The sequence below is a fragment of the Oncorhynchus mykiss genome, chromosome 2 (assembly GCF_013265735.2).
Source record: "Oncorhynchus mykiss isolate Arlee chromosome 2, USDA_OmykA_1.1, whole genome shotgun sequence".
NCBI classification, from domain to species: Eukaryota; Metazoa; Chordata; class Actinopteri; order Salmoniformes; family Salmonidae; genus Oncorhynchus; species Oncorhynchus mykiss.
Window position 1 is genome coordinate 61,019,503 of NC_048566.1, and position 20,497 is coordinate 61,039,999.

The 20,497-nt window shown below is 41.9% G+C and overlaps 1 protein-coding gene across 2 annotated transcripts in view; it reads left to right on the top strand.

Annotated features, from left to right (window-relative positions):
- Positions 1-20,497, top strand: part of LOC110493150 (voltage-dependent calcium channel subunit alpha-2/delta-4) — a 91,844-nt gene that overhangs the window by 19,926 nt on the left and 51,421 nt on the right. For both annotated transcript variants that reach the window (XM_021567396.2, XM_036952286.1), the window contains exons 8-14: positions 4,818-4,968; positions 5,248-5,322; positions 6,937-7,026; positions 7,163-7,276; positions 7,506-7,718; positions 8,333-8,410; positions 8,713-8,868. In XM_021567396.2, the coding sequence (XP_021423071.2) occupies positions 4,818-4,968; positions 5,248-5,322; positions 6,937-7,026; positions 7,163-7,276; positions 7,506-7,718; positions 8,333-8,410; positions 8,713-8,868 (877 nt within the window). The remainder of the gene's footprint in view (positions 1-4,817; positions 4,969-5,247; positions 5,323-6,936; positions 7,027-7,162; positions 7,277-7,505; positions 7,719-8,332; positions 8,411-8,712; positions 8,869-20,497) is intronic.

Here is a 20,497-nt window from a genome sequence, read left to right on the forward strand (position 1 = left end):
CATTGTTGAGACAAGTCCAATGCCTCTATTGAACAAGGTAGACCATATCTACTCGCTGCTAGCATGATCGTGCAATTGACGAAACACAAAGGCCACAATAATTGCTACAAAACATGACTCGTCATAGACAGCTAAAGCGCATAATTGTATTATTACATTTTTTGAAATAATATTTTATATTTCTTTTTGTACTACACAAAAACATACATAGCCAAAAACAATAGACAACTCAACAATTACAGACACAAATTCCAACAAACATTAATGACTTCACAATTGCTCAGACCCACATGGTCCCACCATCCTGCCATCTCACAATAAAACATTTTAATTTCTCATTCCCTGCACATCACCTGTGCTTACAGTACTTCATGCCATATAGCTTCTAACTGCACTATTCTGCTTCTCTCTGTAGCCCACATTTTTCTATATTTAGAAAATAATCCTTTTGATTCATCCACTGACTTAACGATGGAGGGTTATTTGAGTTACAGTTTTCAAGCAAATGTTTGTTCAAAATTATTGACAACCCATTGGATCTTTCACCGCACCCTCATATGCCATATCTTGAAATATGCAAATAGACAGATTAAAAGTACATTTAAACTCAGCAAAAAAATAAACGTCCCTTTTTTAGGACCCTGTCGTTCAAAGATCATTTGTAAAAAAGGGGTTTAAACACTGTTTCCCATGCTTGTTCAATGAACAATAAACAGTTAATGAACATGCACCTGTGGAACAGCCGTTAAGACAGTAACAGCTTACTGTAGGCAATTAAGGTCACAGTTATGAAAACTTAGGACACTAATGAGGCCTTTCAATTGACTCTGAAAAACACCAAAAGAAAGATGCCCAGCGTCCCTGCTCATCTGTGTAAACGTGCCTTATGCATACTGCAAGGAGGCATGAGGACTGCAGATGTGGTCAGGGAAATAAATTGCAATGTCCGTACTGTGAGACGCCTAAGACAGCGCTACAGAGAGACAGGACGGACAGCTGATGGTCATCGCAGTGTCAGACCACGTGTAACAACACCTGCACTGGATCGGTACATCAGAACATCACACCTGCTGGACAGGACCAGGATGGCAACAACAACTGCCCGAGTTACACTAGGAACGCACAATCCCTCCATCAGTGCTCAGACTGTCCGCAATAGGCTAAGATAAGCTGGACTGAGGGCTTGTAGGCCTGTTGTAAGGCAGGTCTTCACCAGACATCACCAGCAACAACCTTGCATATGGGCACAAACCCACCGTCGCTGGACCAGACAGGACTGGCAAAAAGTGTTATTCTCTGACGAGTCGCGGTTCTATCTCACCAGGGGTGATGGTCAGATTCACGTTTATCGTCGAAGAAATTAGCATTACACCGAGGCCTATACTCTGGAGCGGGATCGATTTGGAGGTGGAGGGTCCGTCATGGTCTAGGGCGGTGTGTCACAGCATCATCGGACTGAGCTTGTTGTCATTGCAGGCAATCTCAACCATCTCAATGTTACAGGGAAGACATCCTCCTCCCTCATGTGGTACCCTTCCTGCAGGCTTATCCTGTCATGACCCTCCAGCATGACAATGCCACCAGCCATACTGCTCAATCTGTGCGTGATTTCCTGCAAGACCGGAATGTCAGTGTTCTGCCATGGCCAGCGAAGAGCCCGCCATTGAGCACGTCTGGGATCTGTTAGATCGGAGGGTGAGGGCTAGGGCCATTCCCCCCAGAAATGTCCGGGAACTTGCAGGTGCCTTGGTGGAATAGTGGGGTAACATCTCACAGCAAGAACTGGCAAATCTGGGGCAGTCCATGAGGAGGAGATGCACTGCAGTACTTAATGCAGCTGGTGGCCACACCAGATACTGACTGTTACTTTTGGTTTTGACCCCCCTTTGTTCAGGGACACATGATTCCATTTCTGTAAGTCACATGTCTGTGGTACCTGTTCAGTTTATGTCTCCGTTGTTGAATCTTGTTATATTCATACAAATATTTACACATGTTAAGTTTGCTGAAAATGAACAAAGCTGACAGTAAGAGGATGTTTCTTTTTTTCTAGAGTTTATATTGTAAAACCCTCTCATCATTCATAATTATTATTATTATTACAGGGATACTGGAAAAACACTCCAAATAGTGTCTGACGGTGAAGTTTCCCTTTAGTCTTCATGAACAGAACACATTAAATGGGATGACATTCCGTAGCTGAAAAGCCACGCCTGCAATTTTCTGATAGGCTGCAGCTGTTACAGTATGCTGCCAATTAGCAATTGATGTGCAGGTTGTCAACAGAGGAGTCAGTTTTGGCACAGTATGCTACTGGCAAGATTGCTAGTGGCAGCAAGTGTTTCCAGTTAAGAAATGACAATTTGCCATCAGTTTACTGGAAAATGCACAATAACCTCTTCACAGTACAGCTCATTACTGACATATTCTTGTACAAAGGTGTAGCGTGTTGTTTTTCCATGTATATGTGTTTTTGTGAAATCTATACGCAAGTTTTATTCTCGTTTAGTTGCATCATTTATTTACTTTTTGCTACTTAAATTTTTTTAAATTGAGTTTGACTTCACTACAGCATTCATACTACCTTACTTTACTTAGCCAGAGGAAAGAGAGTATATAGTGCCATGGATGTATTGCTCTAATGTGGTAGGTCCTGGGATTTGGCCATGTATTATTGGATTATTGTACATGTATATTGATTTACTGTCTCAAGCAGAGGCAAGCATTAGTCCCCTATCACTTCTGTTGGGCCTTGGGGTCTCCTAGACCTGTGGTAAACAGAATTTACCACAGATGGACTCCAATCAAGTTGTAGAAACATCTCAAGGATGGTCAATGAAAACAGGATGCACCTGAGCTCTTTTTCAAGTGTCATAGAAAAGGGTCTGCTTTGTCATAATGGGGTATTGTGTGTAGCTTGATGAGGGAAAAATGTATTTAGTCAATTTTAGAATAAGGCTGTAACATAACAAAATGTGGAAAAAGTTAAGGGGTCTGAATACTTTCTGAAGGCACTGTATATATAAAGGCAAAACTTTTAAAGGAGGAACCACTGTAAGTGAATTTGTCCCAATACTTTTGGTCCCCTAAAATGGGGAGACTATGAACAAAAAGTGCTGTTATTTCTAAACAGTTAACCCGATATGGATGAAAATACCTTCAATTTAAAGCTGACAGTCTGAACATTAACCTCATAGTAATTTTATCATTTCAAACCTAAAGTACTGGAGTACAGAGACAATACAACAAAACGTGTCACTGTCCAAATACTTTTGGAGCTCATACATCATTACAATGATGGTAAAAACTTGGAGAAATGTTGGGATCAAATGGGTTGAAAACTTCCTAAAAGTCACAGAGGGTGCACGGAAGGACATGTCAAAATGCTGCATTTTGGCACTTAAGCAAATCTTTATTTATATAAAAATATAAGATTTATTGAATTCTCCATGGCTGCGTTTTGACAACCAGCCCAATTCTGATATTTTGTTCACTAATTGGTATTTTGTCTGTAATATCTTTTTCGGTATGTGTTCGGAATCCATTGGCATCGGCTAATGGGGATCCTAATAAAATCCTCCCAATGTGATGAAAACATCAGCTCTGAAATAGAGCTGATGTGAAAAGATCTGATGTGATTGGTCAAAATAATTGGGCTGCCCATGTGGTCTATGTTAAAGGGCACTTCCATTAATTATTTAGAGTCTAAGAGGTTGGGGGAGGGGGGGCTAAGTTGACATGATATTTTTGTAAGATGGTCATACTATGGATCATATAGCTAATTAATTAAGAATTTTAGGACCCCTTTAGGCATAAAAATTATACATACAGTTTATTTTTGATAAAATATTGATTTTGACCTTTACTACTAAAAACCCATAGAAACACATTGAATAGCACATTCATAAATAGCAAAATGGACAGTCAAAAAAGGCTTTGAAGTGTCTGTCCTAAATCTAGGAGATGTACATACTACACATATTTAACCCCTTTTTCTGGGTAAGCACAAAACTAACTACCTTCCTACTTCCTGTTTTTTTGTTTTTTTTACCAATACCAGTTACCTTCAGACATCTCCTGTAGGGGATGTAGAGCAAAACAGAGAACACCATCGTATTCGTGAGAATCTCCCCTTTCCACAGTGGGGTCCCATTAGTTTGCAGCCCAAAAGGTTCGGAAGCTACAGTACCAAACAGAATATGGCACATTGACGGTACCGCAAAAGAACACCGTCATGCTCGTGAGAGTCTTCCCTTTTCCATTGAGTTTTTGGGATGTCTCCATGGTCTGAAAAACACCGCTCTAACTGCCAGCTTTCACCACAGATGGGGAAGTGCGTGGATTGAGACGCATCCAACGCAAAAAAAAAAAAGATGGATTTTGATGGGGATTCTTTTGCTGTGTCATTTAGATTGACACACCGGTGCGTCAGTCGACTCGAACAGACTTCGGAATTATATATCGATTCACAACTTCTACTTAAAACATCAAAGGGCTCACATGTTGTGGAATGACCCTGATAGGTTTTAGGTAGCATATGGCTGCCCTCCCTATCTTTCCTCTCAGTTGAAAGGTGTCCTGGGACCTGAGCTGCCCCTGGTTGCGATGTTATACAGTGCCTATACTGCAGGCCTAGCTTTATATTTAATTGTCAGTTGTTATGTAACGGGTTGTGAATTTTATGGGGAGAGTATTTTCATGAAGCAGTGTAAAAGAGAGATCGAGCCCACTCCCTGTACTACAAAATCTGTAGCGGTGGTAGAACCCTCTCATACACCATAGAGTTACAGTCCTGTTTCTCTCCCCCTGTCCCCCAGGTACATTCAGGCTGCCACCTCACCAAAGGACATTATCATTGTGGTGGACATCAGTGGCAGTATGAAAGGCTTGAAGATGACCATTGCCAAACACACCATCAACACCATCCTGGACACGCTGGGGGAGAACGACTTTGTCAACGTCATTGCTGTGAGTCAACCCTCCACTCAGCACCAATGGCCATGCACTCTCAAACAGTGTCTTCTGATTTCGGTGGATTGAAATGTGAAAGATTCACCCCCATCCTCAGTTGATCTTTGTTTGACCAAGACAACACCATTGCACCATCACACCTATACACGTTACCCTTTATAGCACAATACTGTTGCATTGCATCACTGTTACAGCACACTGTTGCCAGGACTACAGGCTGACTTGACAAGACCGGTGCTAACGCCAACCCTGCCTTGTCATCTTTTCTCCTCACAGTACACTGACTACGTGCGCTACGTAGAGCCCTGCTTCCAAGGCACTCTGGTGCAGGCTGATTTGGACAACCGTGAGGTAAGTCCCTTATCTGCATCAGGTAAACTGTGGACCTAAGCCACGGAGCCCTTACCTCTCAGCAGGGCTCTAGCAACTCAAAGTGTTCCATTATGACATTACACCCCTATGGAGGGAGAAGAGTGAGTGTCCCCCTTGGCTGCCAGGCATGCTTCTGGGCTAGGTGTGGCATAGTTGGCTCCACCTCTTGGCCTAGGTCCTACTTCTTGCATCAGACCAGTGTGGACCAGAGAGCATTCCAGGTCAGCTGTCACTCACAACAACCATCAGCCTACTGTAGATAATATATATATATATATATATATATATATATATATATATATATATATATACACGGTATATTCTGTATGCAGAACACACAATTAGATAGGATACAGAATTATAATGTACTGTGTGCATAAAATGTATTGATAAATCACTCCATGCGATTTTAGCTTGCAGGATTTGTGCGTAGGTAGTGCAATGTGTGAGTGGTAGAACCTCCTAAAAAAGTTATATTTAATCTGTCAATCAATCACTCTCTGCCCATATACTGTACCATAGCAATAAACGTATAGTAAAATGAGTGAAGGCTGGGCAGGCAGTGGGGCAGGCAGTGGGGCAGGCAGACAGGCAGACAGGCAGGCAGACAGGCAGACAGGCAGACAGGCAGACAGGCAGACAGGCCCGTTGACTTTGCGCTTGGGGCTGATCGTTTTATGGGCAGACACTTTAAACACTTTTCATGTTTTTCTGGGTTTTAAATGTGCTCCTACATCCTACAACCAGATCTTCTCAGGAACATTTTGGAAGCCTCTGGCACGTTAATGGGTATGACCTCAGGAATGAGGTACGCACTATGGTTACCCTTAGGACCTAGACGAATTACTCTCTCTTGTTAAGGTTAATCATGCCTGTGTAGTTGTTACCAGGTGTGTTAAGTAAACAAATGTACAGTAATACACATTTCCTTATTTGCATTATAATTTTTCGTTAATCAATCAATGGATCAAAAACCATTGGACTAGTGTATTTAATAAAATTGTCACAGAGTGATTAATAGCCAGCAACCAGAGACAGCAAACAGGTCATATTGGCCATAAAAAAAACTCCCTTGGTATACAGTCAACTGGACTGGTTTATTTGACCTTACAATGTCCTGTCTCGTCCTGTCTTTCTCTGTGCTGTCTTGTCCTGTCCTGTGTTGTGCTGTGCTGCATAATTGATAATTATTATTTGACCCTGCTAGTCATCTATGAACATTTGAACATCTTGGCCATGTTCTGTTATAATCTCCACCCTGCACAGTCAGAAGAGGACTGGCCACCCCTCATATCATGGTTCCTCTCTAGGTTTCTTCCTAGGTTCTGGCCTTTCTAGGGAGTTTTTCCTAGCCACCGTGCTTCTACGCCTGTATTGCTTTCTGTTTGGGGTTTTAGGCTGGGTTTCTGTCAACACTTTGTGACATCAGCTGATGTTCAGCTGATGTAAGAAGTGCTTAATAAATCAATTTGATTGATTGATAATTGTCTGTACTTCACGTTGCATTCTCACCATAAAAAGTGCTGACTCTCTCTCTCTCTCTCTCTCTCTCTCTCTCTCTCTCTCTCTCTCTCTCTCTCTTTCACTATCCAGCATTTTAAGGTGCTGGTGGACGACCTGCATGTGAAGGGAGAGGGTAAAGTTGCGAAGGCCATGAAGGAATCGTTCAAAATCTTGAACGAGGTTTGCCTCCAGCACACACACACACACAAACACACACACACAATCACATACATAACAACCCCCCACACAAACATACTTCCACACAAATGCTATTGGCCCAGTATCAGTTCTTCCTCTGTGTGGTGCTTCCTCCCAGGCAGCGACCAAGGGCCAAGGCAGCCTGTGCAACCAGGCCATCATGCTGATCACAGATGGAGCCATGGAGGACTTCAAGGACGTGTTTGAAGAGTTCAACTGGCCTGATCGCAGGGTACTGTAGGGCAAAACTACTATTTACTCTATATGAATAACTACACACCAACTTGACCTACAGAAATACCTATTTGCAGTACTCTACTTCTCTATTTCCCTACTGACCCAGAAAATCTAGATCTATAATAGAGGACATTACTCTAACCGCCTTTACAATGTAACCTGTTCATTATTTACTCAATGAACTTACTGAATTGGATATCAGTCTCCAAAACTGTCTCTTTCAGGTGCGGCTCTTCACTTACCTTATAGGCAGAGAGATGACCTTTGCAGACAACACCAAGTGGATAGCCTGCAACAATAAGGGTTACTACACACACATCTCCACTCTGGCTGACGTACAGGAGAATGTCATGGAGTACCTTCATGTCTTGAGTCGACCAATGGTCATCAATCACAATCATGACATCATCTGGACGGAGGCCTACATGGACTCTGTGGTGAGTACGGCAGCTGTACTTACCCAGTGTGCTTTGCCTAATAACTACTGTATTTCCCACAGAACTGCACTTTTTGTGCTTCAAAGGCAAAGCATTGTTGTTGCATTTGATTTAACCTCATGATTGTCACCTCACATTGTCCTGTTTGAAAGTCAACTGTCTGCTGTATTCTCATGGGTGCTGCCAGTTACAGTACATTCGTTTATTCATTCTGTGTAACTGTGTTGTTCATGAGTCCTCCCTATGTGTGCCTTCTGTCCTGCTACTGCGCTCATTCTCTCATCTCACCGCACCTCTTTCACCGGACCTGACACTCACTCACTCACACTGACAGCTGCCCAATACAAAGGAGGTAAAAGAGACCAGCCACTGTGGGAAATAAAGCTTGTCTAATAGTGAAGCTCTTGCAGTGCAGTCTTTGTGGTAATATTGAATGCATTCTCCCAAGCTTAAGATAGGCCACCTACAACTGCAACGATATGGCACCCTCTAGTGCAGCGATTTGTTATTGCAGGTATTAGTAGTGAACATGTAGTAGTAGTACCAGAACCAGCAGCTCTTTGATTTGGTTTAGGATTAACAAAAGATCCTTAATGTTGCCATTTCTCCTTCAGCTCTTTGCCACAAAGGCTCAAAGTTTACTTCTCATGACCTCCGTGGCAATGCCTGTCTTCAGCAAGAAGAAAGAGACGGTCAGTGGACTAAAAACTTTTGCTAGAATTCAAATGTATTTTAAACGTAGGCATGGTGGTAATCAAAGTAACAACAGTAGAATTTGTCATTGTAGTCTCATGCACCAGACACTTGTTCCCCAATAGCCTGGGGACAAGGTCACAACTGTTGTAAAGTACAGCTATAAAATGTATGTTTTACATGTTTGAACCAGATTAAGCAGCTCTCTGTGTGTACCATACAGCAGTGTTGCAGTGACACTTTGCAGTAGTTGTTGGCATTATGAGTGTTATAAACCCATCTCTCCCCCTTTCTCCTCCAGCTGTCCCATGGGATTCTGCTGGGTGTGGTGGGTTCTGACATCCCCCTGCTGGAGGTCATGAAGCTGGCTCCCAGATATAGGCTGGGTCCACATGGTTACGCCTTCCTCATCACCAACAACGGTTACATCCTGGCACACCCTGACCTGCGACCTCTTGTGAGTTCAGCTGCTGTAGAGCTTGTGCTTGTTTCTGACTATAGTCACTACCATAGTATTACAGTCACTACTAATACTACTACAGTCCCTATATCTACGACTATAGACATGACTGCAGTCACCAGTACTGCTACCACAGTAAAAACTACTACAACTCTAACCTGGGCTCAAATCAAATCCTTCAAGTACTTGTTTCAGGCTACCTGAGAGTGATAGTGGGTCTATTATGTTTAACAATTTTCACAAACTTTTACACGGTTGCTTTTTTCCCATTTTTAATATAGATAATATCGATTTGATGTTGTAGAATTCAGAGACACAGAACGAAAGCAGGGGAAAAAGATAAATCACAATGGGAAAGGAAAGACACATCATTGAGCAGTATAATGCGAGAGAGTCAACTCCGCAACATCCTGAAACATACAGTGGCCAATAGCATTCACATGAGCACATGAGCACACACTTCAAACATGCAACCTTATTAAAAGCACATATAGGATGTTTTTCCCAAACATATCCAGTGGAACATAGCACTCACATAAACACTTATATCTGTATTATGATATAAGTGTATAAGATGTAACTCCTAAACCCTCCTCATCCTCCTCCTGAACACTCTCTCTCCACCTGTCTCCATTGTTTTACACAGAACTCTTGGTTACAGATCATGTTGACAATAGAGTTGATGAACGGTGCCACCATGAGCAACACCATCATTGTGACATGCAGGATACTCCCTTGCTGATTGATGGAAAGGGAAATGACACAGTTTGCTCTTGTAGTGTGGGTGCCCTGGTTCACCTGGTATGCGAGGTTGTGGAGAGTACACAGGATACACGGTAGCTACTACAGTGAAATAATACCATGCTATTGTTTGAGGAGAGTGCACAGTTATGAACTTGAAAATGTATTAATAAACCAAATTTGGTACATTTGGGCAGTCTTGATACAACATTTTGAACAGAAACTCAATGGTTCATTGAATCAGTCTATAACTTTGCACATACACTGCTGCCATCTAGTGGCCAAATTCTGAATATGCGCTAAACCTGGAATATTACATTTTGGGCTTTCAAAGACGATGGAACACATTTTTTAAATAAACACATGTTTTTTCTTTGTTTTATCTTTTACCAGATCTAATGTGTTATATTCTCCTACATAAATTTCACATTTTCACAAACGTCAAAGTGTTTCCTTTCAAATGATATCAAGAATATGCATAGGCAGTTAGATTTGGGTATGTCATTTGGGTATGTCAATATGAAAAAAAGGGTCCGATCCTTAAGAGGAACCTTGGTGAATTGAGCATGTCAACACTTCTTACAAAAACAAGTAATGATGAAGTCAATCTCCCCTCCACTTTGAACCATGAGAGATTTGCATGCATATTATTGTTAGTTCTCCGTGTACATTTAAGGGACAGCCGTGCTGCACTGTTCAAAGCCAATTGTAATTTTCCGAGGTCCTTCTTTGTGGCACCTGACCACATGACTGAACAGTAGTCCAGGTGCGTCAAAACTAGAGCCTGTAGGACCTGCCTTGTTGAAATTGTTGTTAAAAAGGCAGAGAATCACTCTATTATTGACAGACTTCTTCCCATCTTAGCTACTGTTGTATCAACATGTTTTGACCATGACATTTCACAATCCAGGGTTACTACAAGCAGTTTAGTCACCTCAACTTACTCAATTTTCACATGATTTATTACACGATTTAGTTGAGCTTTATGGTTTAGTAAATGATTTGTCCCTGAATCAATGCTTTTAGTGCTTTTATTTTTGAAATATTTAGGACTAACTTATTCCCTGCCACCCATTCTGAAACTAACTGCAGCTCTTTGTTAAGTGGTGGTTAAGCGGTGATTTCACTCGCTGTAGTAGCTGATGTATATAGTATTGAGTCATCCACATACGTAGCCACACTAGCTTTACTGAAGGCCAGTGGCATGTCATTAGTAAAGATTGAAAAAGGTAAGGGGCCTAGACAGCTGCCCTGAGGAATTCCTGATTCTACCTGGATTATGTTGGAGAGCCTTCCATTAAAGAACACCCTTTGTATTCTGTTAGACAGGAAACTCTTTATCCACAATATAGCAGGGGGTGTAAAGACATAACACATACATTTTTCCATTAGCAGACTATGATTGATAATGTCAAAAGCCACACTGAAGTCTAACAAAACAGCTCCCACAATCTTTTTATCATCAATTTATCTCAGCCACTTATCAGTCATTTGTGTAAGTGCTGTGCTTGTTGAATGTCCTTCCCTATACGTGTGCTGAATGTCTGTTGTCAATTTGTTTACAGTAAAATAGCATTGTATCTGGTCAAACACAATTTTTTCCAAAAGTTTACTAAGGGCTGGTAACAGGTTGATTGGTCGGCTATTTGAGCCAGTAAAGGGAGCTTTACTATTCTTGGGTAGCGGAATTACTTTTGCTTCCCTCCAAGCCTGAGCGGACACACTTTCTAGTAGGCTTAGATTGAACATATGGAAAATAGGATTGGCCATATCGTCCTCTATTATTCTCAGTAATTTTCCATCCAAAGTTGTCAGACGCTCGGGGTTAGGTTTGGGCCGCGGAGCTCCGACCGCCAACCTGAACCGGATTGAGAAGGTGAGCCCGGGCACCCGGCCACACTCCATTCACTTTGACTACGACCTCAGATCAGACGAGACAACCCGCTGAATTTAAGCATATTACTAAGCGGAGGAAAAGAAACTAACCAGGATTCCCTCAGTAGCGGCGAGTGAAGAGGGAAGAGCCCAGCGCCAAATCCCTGTCCGTCCGGCGGGCACGGGAAATGTGGCATATAGAAGACCGCTTTGCCTGGTGTCGATCGGGGGCTTGAGTCCTTCTGATTGAGGCTCAGCCCGTGGACGGTGTGAGGCCGGTAACGGCCCCCGTCGCGCCGGGTTCCGGTCTTCTCGGAGTCGGGTTGCCTGGGAATGCAGCCCAAAGCGGGTGGTAAACTCCATCTAAGGCTAAATACGGGCACGAGATTGTCATTGTTTGATTGTCATTGTTGATAGACAACAATCGTTTTTTCACTTCTTCAACACTCACTTTACGTAATTCAAAATGAATCTGCTCGTCTTTCATAATTTGATCAGTTATACTTGGATGTGTAGTGTCAATGTTTGTTGCTGTCATGTCTTGCCTACGTTTGCTAATCTTGCCAATGAACAATCATTAAAGTAATTGCCAATATCAGTGGGTTTTGTGATGAATGAGCCATCTGATTCAATGAATGGTGGAGCTGAGTTTGCCTTTTTGCCCAAAATTTCATTTTCGGTTCTCCAAAGCTTTTTACTATCTTTCTTCAATTAATCTCTCTTTGTTTCATAGTATAGTTTGTTACAGTAATTTTATTAATGGGTGCATGCTTATTAGTAACTGGTATAAGCAATTTCATAAACGTGTCAAGTGAAGTATCTGGTTGCTTCTCATAACACACCACATATCAACAAATATTCTTTACATCAACAACATAGGAATCACTAGAAAACGTATTGTATGACCTCTTATACACCATATTAGGCCCAGCCTTTGGAACTTTAGTTTTCCTATATATGGCTACTACAGTGGCAAGAAAAATGATGTGAACCCTTTTGAAATACCTGGATGTCTGCATAAATTGGTCATCAAATTGGATCTGATCTTCATCTAGGTCACAACAATAGACAAACAGTCTGCAGTTTCTGTAGTTTCTGGATCAGACCTACACAACGATCAAGAGGAATTTTGGACCATTCCTCTTTAAAAAACTGTTTCAATTCAGCAATATTCTTGGGATGTCTGGTGTGAACCACTCTCTTGAGGTCATGCCACAGTATCTCAATAGGGTTGAAGTCAAGGCTCTGACTGGGCCACCACAGAAGGCGTATTTTCTTCTGTTGAAGCCATTCTGTTGTTGATTTACTTCGGTGTTTTAGGTCATTGTCTTGTTGCATCACCCAACTTCTGTTGAGCTTCAATTGGAGGACAGATAGCTTAACATTCTCCTGCAAAATGTCTTCATAAACTTGGCAATTCATTTTTCCATCGATGATAGCAAGCTGTCCATGCTCTGAGGCAGCAAAGCACCCCCAAACCATGATGCTCCCTCCACTATACTTTACAGTTGGGATAAGGTTGAGATGTTGGTGTGCTGTGCCTTTTTTTCTCTACATATAGTATTGCGTGTCCCATCCAAACAACTCAACTGTAGTTTCATCTGTCCACAGAATATTTTGTCAGTAGCACTGTGGAACATCCAGGTGCACTTATGCAAACTTCAGACATGTTTATTTTTGGACAGCAGGGGCTTCTTCCGTGGTGTCCTCCCATGAACACCATTCTTGTTTAGTGTTTTAAATATCGTAGACTCGTCAACAGAGATGTTAGGATGTTCCAGAGATTTCTTTAAGTCTTCAGCTAACACTCTAGGATTCTTCTTAACCTCATTGAGCATTCTGCGCTGTGCTCTTGCAGTCATCTTTGCAGGACGGCCACTCCTAGGGAGAGTAGCAACAGTGCTGAACTTTCTCCATTTGTAGACAATTTGTCTAACCATGGACTGATGAACATCAATGCTTTTAGAGATAATTTTGTAACCCTTTCCAGCTTTATGCAAGTAATCAATTCTTAATCTTAGGTCTTCTGAGATCTATTTTGTTCGAGGCGTGATTCACATCAGGCAATGCTTCTTGTGAATAGCAAACTCAAATTTTGTGAGTGTTTTTTATCGGACAAGGCAGCCTAACCAACATCTCCAATCTCATCTCACTGACTCCAGGTTAGCCAACTTAAATGATGTATTCAACATAGACAAGAAAATGCCTTTGGCATTTCTGTCTTTCTATAGATGTTTTAACCATGTATTGCTACCACTGTATCATAAAATCTATGATCTAAGTGAGTTTCAGAGATTGTCAGAATATGAATGTAGTCTGTTACTAGCAAGTTTTTGATTTTATGAACCTTGTTTCTTAAGCTATATATGTTAACTCGGGCTATTTCTTAGCACTTTTCTGGGATGCTTAATTGTTTTCATTGCTTTACTGGGAAGATTAGCAGAAGTAGACATGCACATGTTATTGATGTTAGTGCAGGGTGAGCTGCACAAAGCGGACTGATTACTGCATACAATAGCTGTAGGATCAGCAGAGGTATTCAGGGCAGTTAGAGGGACATACATTAGACTACTTACATTGTGTTTTCCAACACCTCTGGGATAATGTACATTTACTGAAGCATTATGACAACTGAGCCATCGTGACAGGGAATGACAACTCAGCGACACAATGGTAGGGATTAACTGAGCTGGGTTTGGGTCACTGTAGCAGAGGATGATGATTAAAAGAGTCATAATGATACTTGGAGGGACGTGGAACTGTAGCTTTTATGCAGGAACCAAGTTCATAGATGCACCTACAATTCTAGGGTGGCAGGTTGCCTAGCGGTTAAGAGCGTTGGGCCACTAACCAAAAGAATTGCTGATTCAAATCCCCAAGCTGACTAGGTGAAAAATCTGTTGATGTGTCCTTGAGCAAGGCACTTAACCTTAGTTGCTCTGGATAAGAGTGACTTCTGAATGTTAATTCTAGGCTCATAGAGAAGCCCTGCAGTGGCTCTGTTAAATGCACCTTGTCTCGGGTTGAGCTGGACTGGGTGATTACCCAACAAGATCTCATAATTTGACGTATTATAGATAAATATATATTTTTGACACATTCATTCTGCATGGTTACAGGGTTAATTTCGCATGTTTAGAGGGTTAAAACAGAAACAACTCAAATGGTTAAGTTTAGGTATTAATTCCGAGTGGTTAAGGTTATAGATTAACCACAAAGCAAGACGCAAACACGCCTGGGAGGGATGATGCTCTGGTAGTGGATGTTGTTGCAAATAAACACATATCTTTCTATCGCCATGAGCTCCAGAGTCATCTAAGAGCTCAAAAACACAATAACCATAAAAACAAAATGTGCCTTGTACCACCCGAACTAGCAATGAGGAATCGGCCCAGAAGCGTCCCTCTTCCGGGGAGCCGGGAACTGATTGAACCAGGGAACGGGTGTCGGACTCGGCCCAGAATCAAAATGAATGACTGCCCAGAATCGGCCCAAGTGCATCGGGCCATTTCCGTCTACTGGAATTCAGACGACTTTGCCGGCATCTTACCAGAATCCCCCCAGAAGTGGCCCGATGTAAATTTCAATAAATGTATACAAAATTACCCGATTTAGTCATTTTATATATTATTATACATTTCATACATACAAATTATACCCATCCACAAAAAAACATTTTGTGTCAGAGGAAGCACTATACACCTGATGACCATGTCAGCGTGCATGGGCCTGGCCCGCTACAGGAGTTGCTACAGCGCTACAGCGCTATGGGACAAGGACAAGGACAAGGACATCCCCTAACTCAGACGACACTGGGCCAATGCTGCGTCGGCTCATGGGTCTCCCGGGCGGGTGCGGCCGGGAGCATATGTAACAACCAGCATAAGTAACAACCAGCATATGTAACAACGCAGTTGTATGTAACAACGCACTGCGATGCAGTGTCTTAGACCGCTAAGCCACTCGGGAGGCTCCATCCAGAAAGTTTGTAATGCTTATCAATTGCCTTGCACAATGTATCAAAATACTTAAATACTACACAGGACTTCATTTAAATGTTAATTGTATTTTTTGATCAATAAATTATGAAATGTTAATTATATAAAACAGCCCATGTAATCATTTGCCTGGGAGTAGCCCCATTGGTCCGAGCCCCAAGTAATACACTTGGGCCAGATAACTTTCACCGGAATCGTCCCAAACTCAATCCCCGCATCCTAGCCATAAGTAATACTGACAAAGGCGGCCCAGACTTGGGGCCACATGACGTCGGCCGAGTCTGACTCTCAGCCGAGTGCCCCCCGACTCTCAGCCGGAATCGGCCCAGATCCACTGTTACTAGCTGGGAGCCCCCAAAAATCATAGTACGTTGGAACAGAAGAGCGTACAAACAGGGAATGCTGTAATAATGCTGTAATAATGCTGTAATAAAGCCAACATATTAAGGTGTAGGACGGCTGCCAGAAGCACTCTTTAAGTCTCATCAATCCAATGAGTAGGCAGCTGTTTATCGCCCGAGTGAGGAGAAGTAGAATGAAAAGAATCAGAAAGAAAAAGGTTTTCCCTTCAACGATGTGCCAGAAAAGAAAAGATGTAGAAAGAGTATGCAGTACTGTTGAGCGTTGTTGAAGTGTCTCCAGTCCTCAGACTCAGCAGATGTATCTTCTACGACTTACTCCATGTATGCAGCCCTTTGGTGGGAGGTCATTCAACAGTGATTGATGAACTAAAACACATTCAACCACAATTCTTATCAATCCATGTCTGCTCAAAGGAAATGTTCAGCTCAGCCTGGTCCCAGATCGGTCCGTGCTCTTCCCAGCTCCATCAATCATCATGGTCAATGGACCTGCTCAAACCGTCCAAACAGTTCAACCTCACAACAATCTCAGGGCTTTATTTTCAGCTGGCGCTAAGCCAGTGCAAGAGTCAAACGCACGCTCCTTGGCAATTTCCTCTGGCGCTGGGCTATTTCCGATCACTTGTGCCAGGATTGGTAATTGACCTGTCTTGTAGGAGCTCTCTTGCGCTGAGGTGGGAGGAGTGGCAATATCTGATGTGTGTCGCTATGAAACGTGCACCAAATTACCAATGTCAGGTTGTGCTGGTGAACCAACCAATACCTGGTCTTAGCGGTTACATGACTGGTTATGGCATAGATTTTGACAGAGGAAGCACAGCCTATCCAGACATGATACACACTGCCCATATGTGCATGGAACAATAGAGATGTGCTTTCTGTACCCATTAAGCTTGTATTTAGAAACATCAAAAATGTTTTTTCCCCAATTAGTTTTAATTGATTCAAAACCAAGCACAGCCTCCCCTCCTGTTTTAGTCCTGCCCAATGCATTCGCCAAGTAGTCAAGTCTATCGATAAAGGGTCCGCTTTCAAACGAATCTCAATCGACCAAGCTGTGTTAGACATTTGGGAGCATCAGAGATGTGTGCGAACATCCCCTTTAAATCTGAAGGCTTACATTATTTAAGCCAGCTTCCTGTCATTATTTTGGATGTACATACAACCACTCATGTAGGCTACATGTCCATATGCTCATCATGGAACGAGCGATGAGCTGATGCATGTGACCCTATTTAGAAACATTTAAGTTATTTTCCTGTAACAGTTGCTTGTTTCCCCTTTCATGTGATCAAAAAAAACAAAACAAGCTTTCAGTAGGCTACCCTTACCCTATTATAATGAAAGCTGTTTCAACAGCAATGCGTTGGGTGTATTTCTTGTCCTGGCCATGCATTAGCAAAGGAGCCTAACCATGAAAGGTTTCTAAATTAGGCTTTTGCCTTCGTGCTTTTGCATTATTCACAATTCACATAGGCCTACCTGCAGTGCGCACTATATTTGGCTTGTATCCATCCCCATTTAGCTTGTATCCATCCCCATTTGGCTTGTATCCATCCCCATTTCCAAAGAGCGCCTCTTGTCAGGTTACAAAGATGCACTCCACCAAACACATTTCAATTATTCAGTCATTTAATGCCATATCAACGGTAGGCCTAGGATATTTCTTGCTTATTGAGAACGTGCCTCGCACGGACAATACCATTTATGGGAACCTGGACTTTTTTATTTGAGGAGCAGTGCAGTGCTTCGACATGCCTATACTCATTGGAGCAAATTTCAACTATGTTGACTGTCAACACTCCAAACATATTGAGCAAACACTGGAAGTATTTTATATTTATATATTGTTATTACTCGTTACTGTAACCTATGCTATTTAATAAACCGTAGTATAATAAACTGTAGTATGATGGACTCAATGAGAATATTCCCTGCCCCCAGCTGAATTGGAGTTGATGACAATGAAAATTCCGTCAATAACCTACCGAACTTGAGACAACAGAATGCATTATTAAGCCATGAAACGCATTGATTGGTCAGTGAGTGGCCAAACCCTCACATACCTCCAATAAATGTTTTCATCAAAACCCAGCCCTTTCGCGCCACCGCCAGGTATTGAGCGCATAATTCCCGCTGTGAAAAGAGCAAAAATATTTCTGACACCCCCAGACCTATAGTGCTACTGCCAGTACTAAGATTTGCCTTTGTGTTAGGTTTGTTAAAATAGAACCCTCCGTGTTCAAGTCGCAGGTTTTGTAAAGAATCACTGATTGGTTGTTGATCAGAACATTAATAATTCCATTACATGGTTAAAAAGTGTCTTGTGACAGCCTCATGCTCAACACCTAGAGTGTCACAGTGCAGGGTCGCATTCATTATTGCACACCACACACAGTACAATCACAAAAGTTAATTCAACTCTTATGGGGTCAAATTTAAAGACGCACTATGCAGAAATCTCTCCACCATTTCCTGATTGCCTGCTCCATCCTCCAAATTTCATTTTATGTGACAAAAAAAGCAAGTATAGTGTAGAGACTCATTATACCACCTAAACTGCTGTGAAATATATTTTTAATCGCAAAACATATTGTATTTTCAGCTGTTTGAAGCTGGTGTACAAAACCCAAAAGTAAAAGACACAAAACTAAACTTAAGAACGGGAAGCATAGAAATAGCGCACATAGAACATGTATACTGCTTCTTAGACTTGCTTTCAATGAGGAGGACAGATCTATAAAACACATGTAAATTTGGTCAGGTCACCCAAAAAGTTTCATACAGTTAATTTGAAGTATTCAGACCCCTTGACATTTACACATTTTGTTACATCACAGCCTTATTCTAAAATGTTTTACATTATTTTACACACAATACCCCATAAAAACAGTTTTTTAGAAATGTTTGCAATTTTTTTTTCAAAAAATGAAATATCACATTTACGTAAGAATACACATTAATGGCACCTTTGGCAGTGATTACAGCCTTGAGTCTTCTTGGGTATTACACTACAAGCTTGGCACATCTATATTTGGGAGTTTCTCCCGTTCCTCTATGCAGATACTCTCAAGCTCTGTCAGGTTGGAAGGGGAGCGTCGCTGCACAGCTATTTGCATTGTCTTTGCTGTGTAATTAGGGTTGTTCTCCTGTGCTCTCGTGCTCTGGAGCAGGTTTTCATCAAAGATATCTCTGTACTTTGCTCCTTGTATCTCTCCCTCGATCTTGATCCTGATCCCGGTCCCTGCCGCTGAAAAACATCCCCACACTATGATGCTGCCACTTCCATGCTTCATGTAGGTATGGTGCCAGGTTTCCTCCAGATGTGACGCTTCGCATTCAGGCCAAAGAGTTCAAACTTGGTTTCATCAGAACAGAGAATCTTGTTTCCCATGGTCTGAGAGTCCTTTAGGTGCCTTTTGTCAAACTTCAAGAGGGCTGTCATGTGCTTTTTTACAGAGGAGTGGCTTCTGTCTTACCACTCTACCCTCAAGGCCTGATTGGTGGAGTGCTGCGGAGATGGTTGTCCTTCTGGAAGTTTTTCTCTTCTCCACAGAGGAACTCTGGAGCTCTGTCAGAGTTACCATCAGGTTTTTGGTCACCTTGGTCACCTCCCTGACCAAGGTCCTTCTCCCCTTCTCAGCTCTAGGAAGAGTCTTGGTGGTTCCACACTTCTTCCATTTAAGAATGATGGAGGCCACTGTGTTCTTGGGGATCTTCAATGCTGCAGAATTTTTATGGCACCCTTCCACAGATCTGTTCCTCGACACAATCCTGTCTCGGAGCTCTACAGACAATTCCTTTGACCTCATGGCATGGTATTTGCTCTGACATGCACTGTCAACTGTGGGACTTTTTATAGTCCTTTCCAAATCATGTCCAATGAATTGAATTTATCACATGTGGACTCCAATCAAGTTGTTAAAACATCTTAAGGATGATCAGTGGAAACAGGATGCACCTGAGCTCAATTTCAAGTCTTATAGCATAGGGTCTGAATATTTAAGTAAATAAGGTATTTCTGTTTCATTATGGGGTATTATGTGTAGATTGATGAAGGGAAAAAACAGTTGAATCCATTTTAAAATAAGTCTGTAACGTAACAAAATGTGGAAAAGTCAAGGGTCTGAATACTTTTCGAATGCACTGTATTGCAGCTTTAGCACTATTTTGGGGTTTATATGGTCCCACCCATATTTTGTGCTAAAATTCCTCAGGTCATGGTGTTGATATTTTTGGAGATTAAACAACACTAAATTGAGTAAATATCCAACTTTCAAAGTTGTTTAAATTTCACTCCAATTGCCATTTTACTAGTTTAGGTGGTGTTTTTAATCAACTCCCTTCCACTTGACTATTTTCTATGTTGTTTTGAATTAACAATCAACTACAGCAGAGTACATTTCTTTACTTAATTTGAGTTGTAAGGGTGTAAAGCCTTACCTCTATATTTCTTAATATTTCTGGTGGTTTGCAATGTGATATCCAATCTCTGTTGGAAGCCAAATTGCAGGAGATATCCAGCAGGTTCAAATCAACCTGCAACAGAGCATGCTGAGAAATATGACAATGAGGCCACTCCCACATCTTTGGTTAACTCCATAGATGCAACTCCCTGTCTCTGGTCACTCTACATGGAGTTAAAAGTAC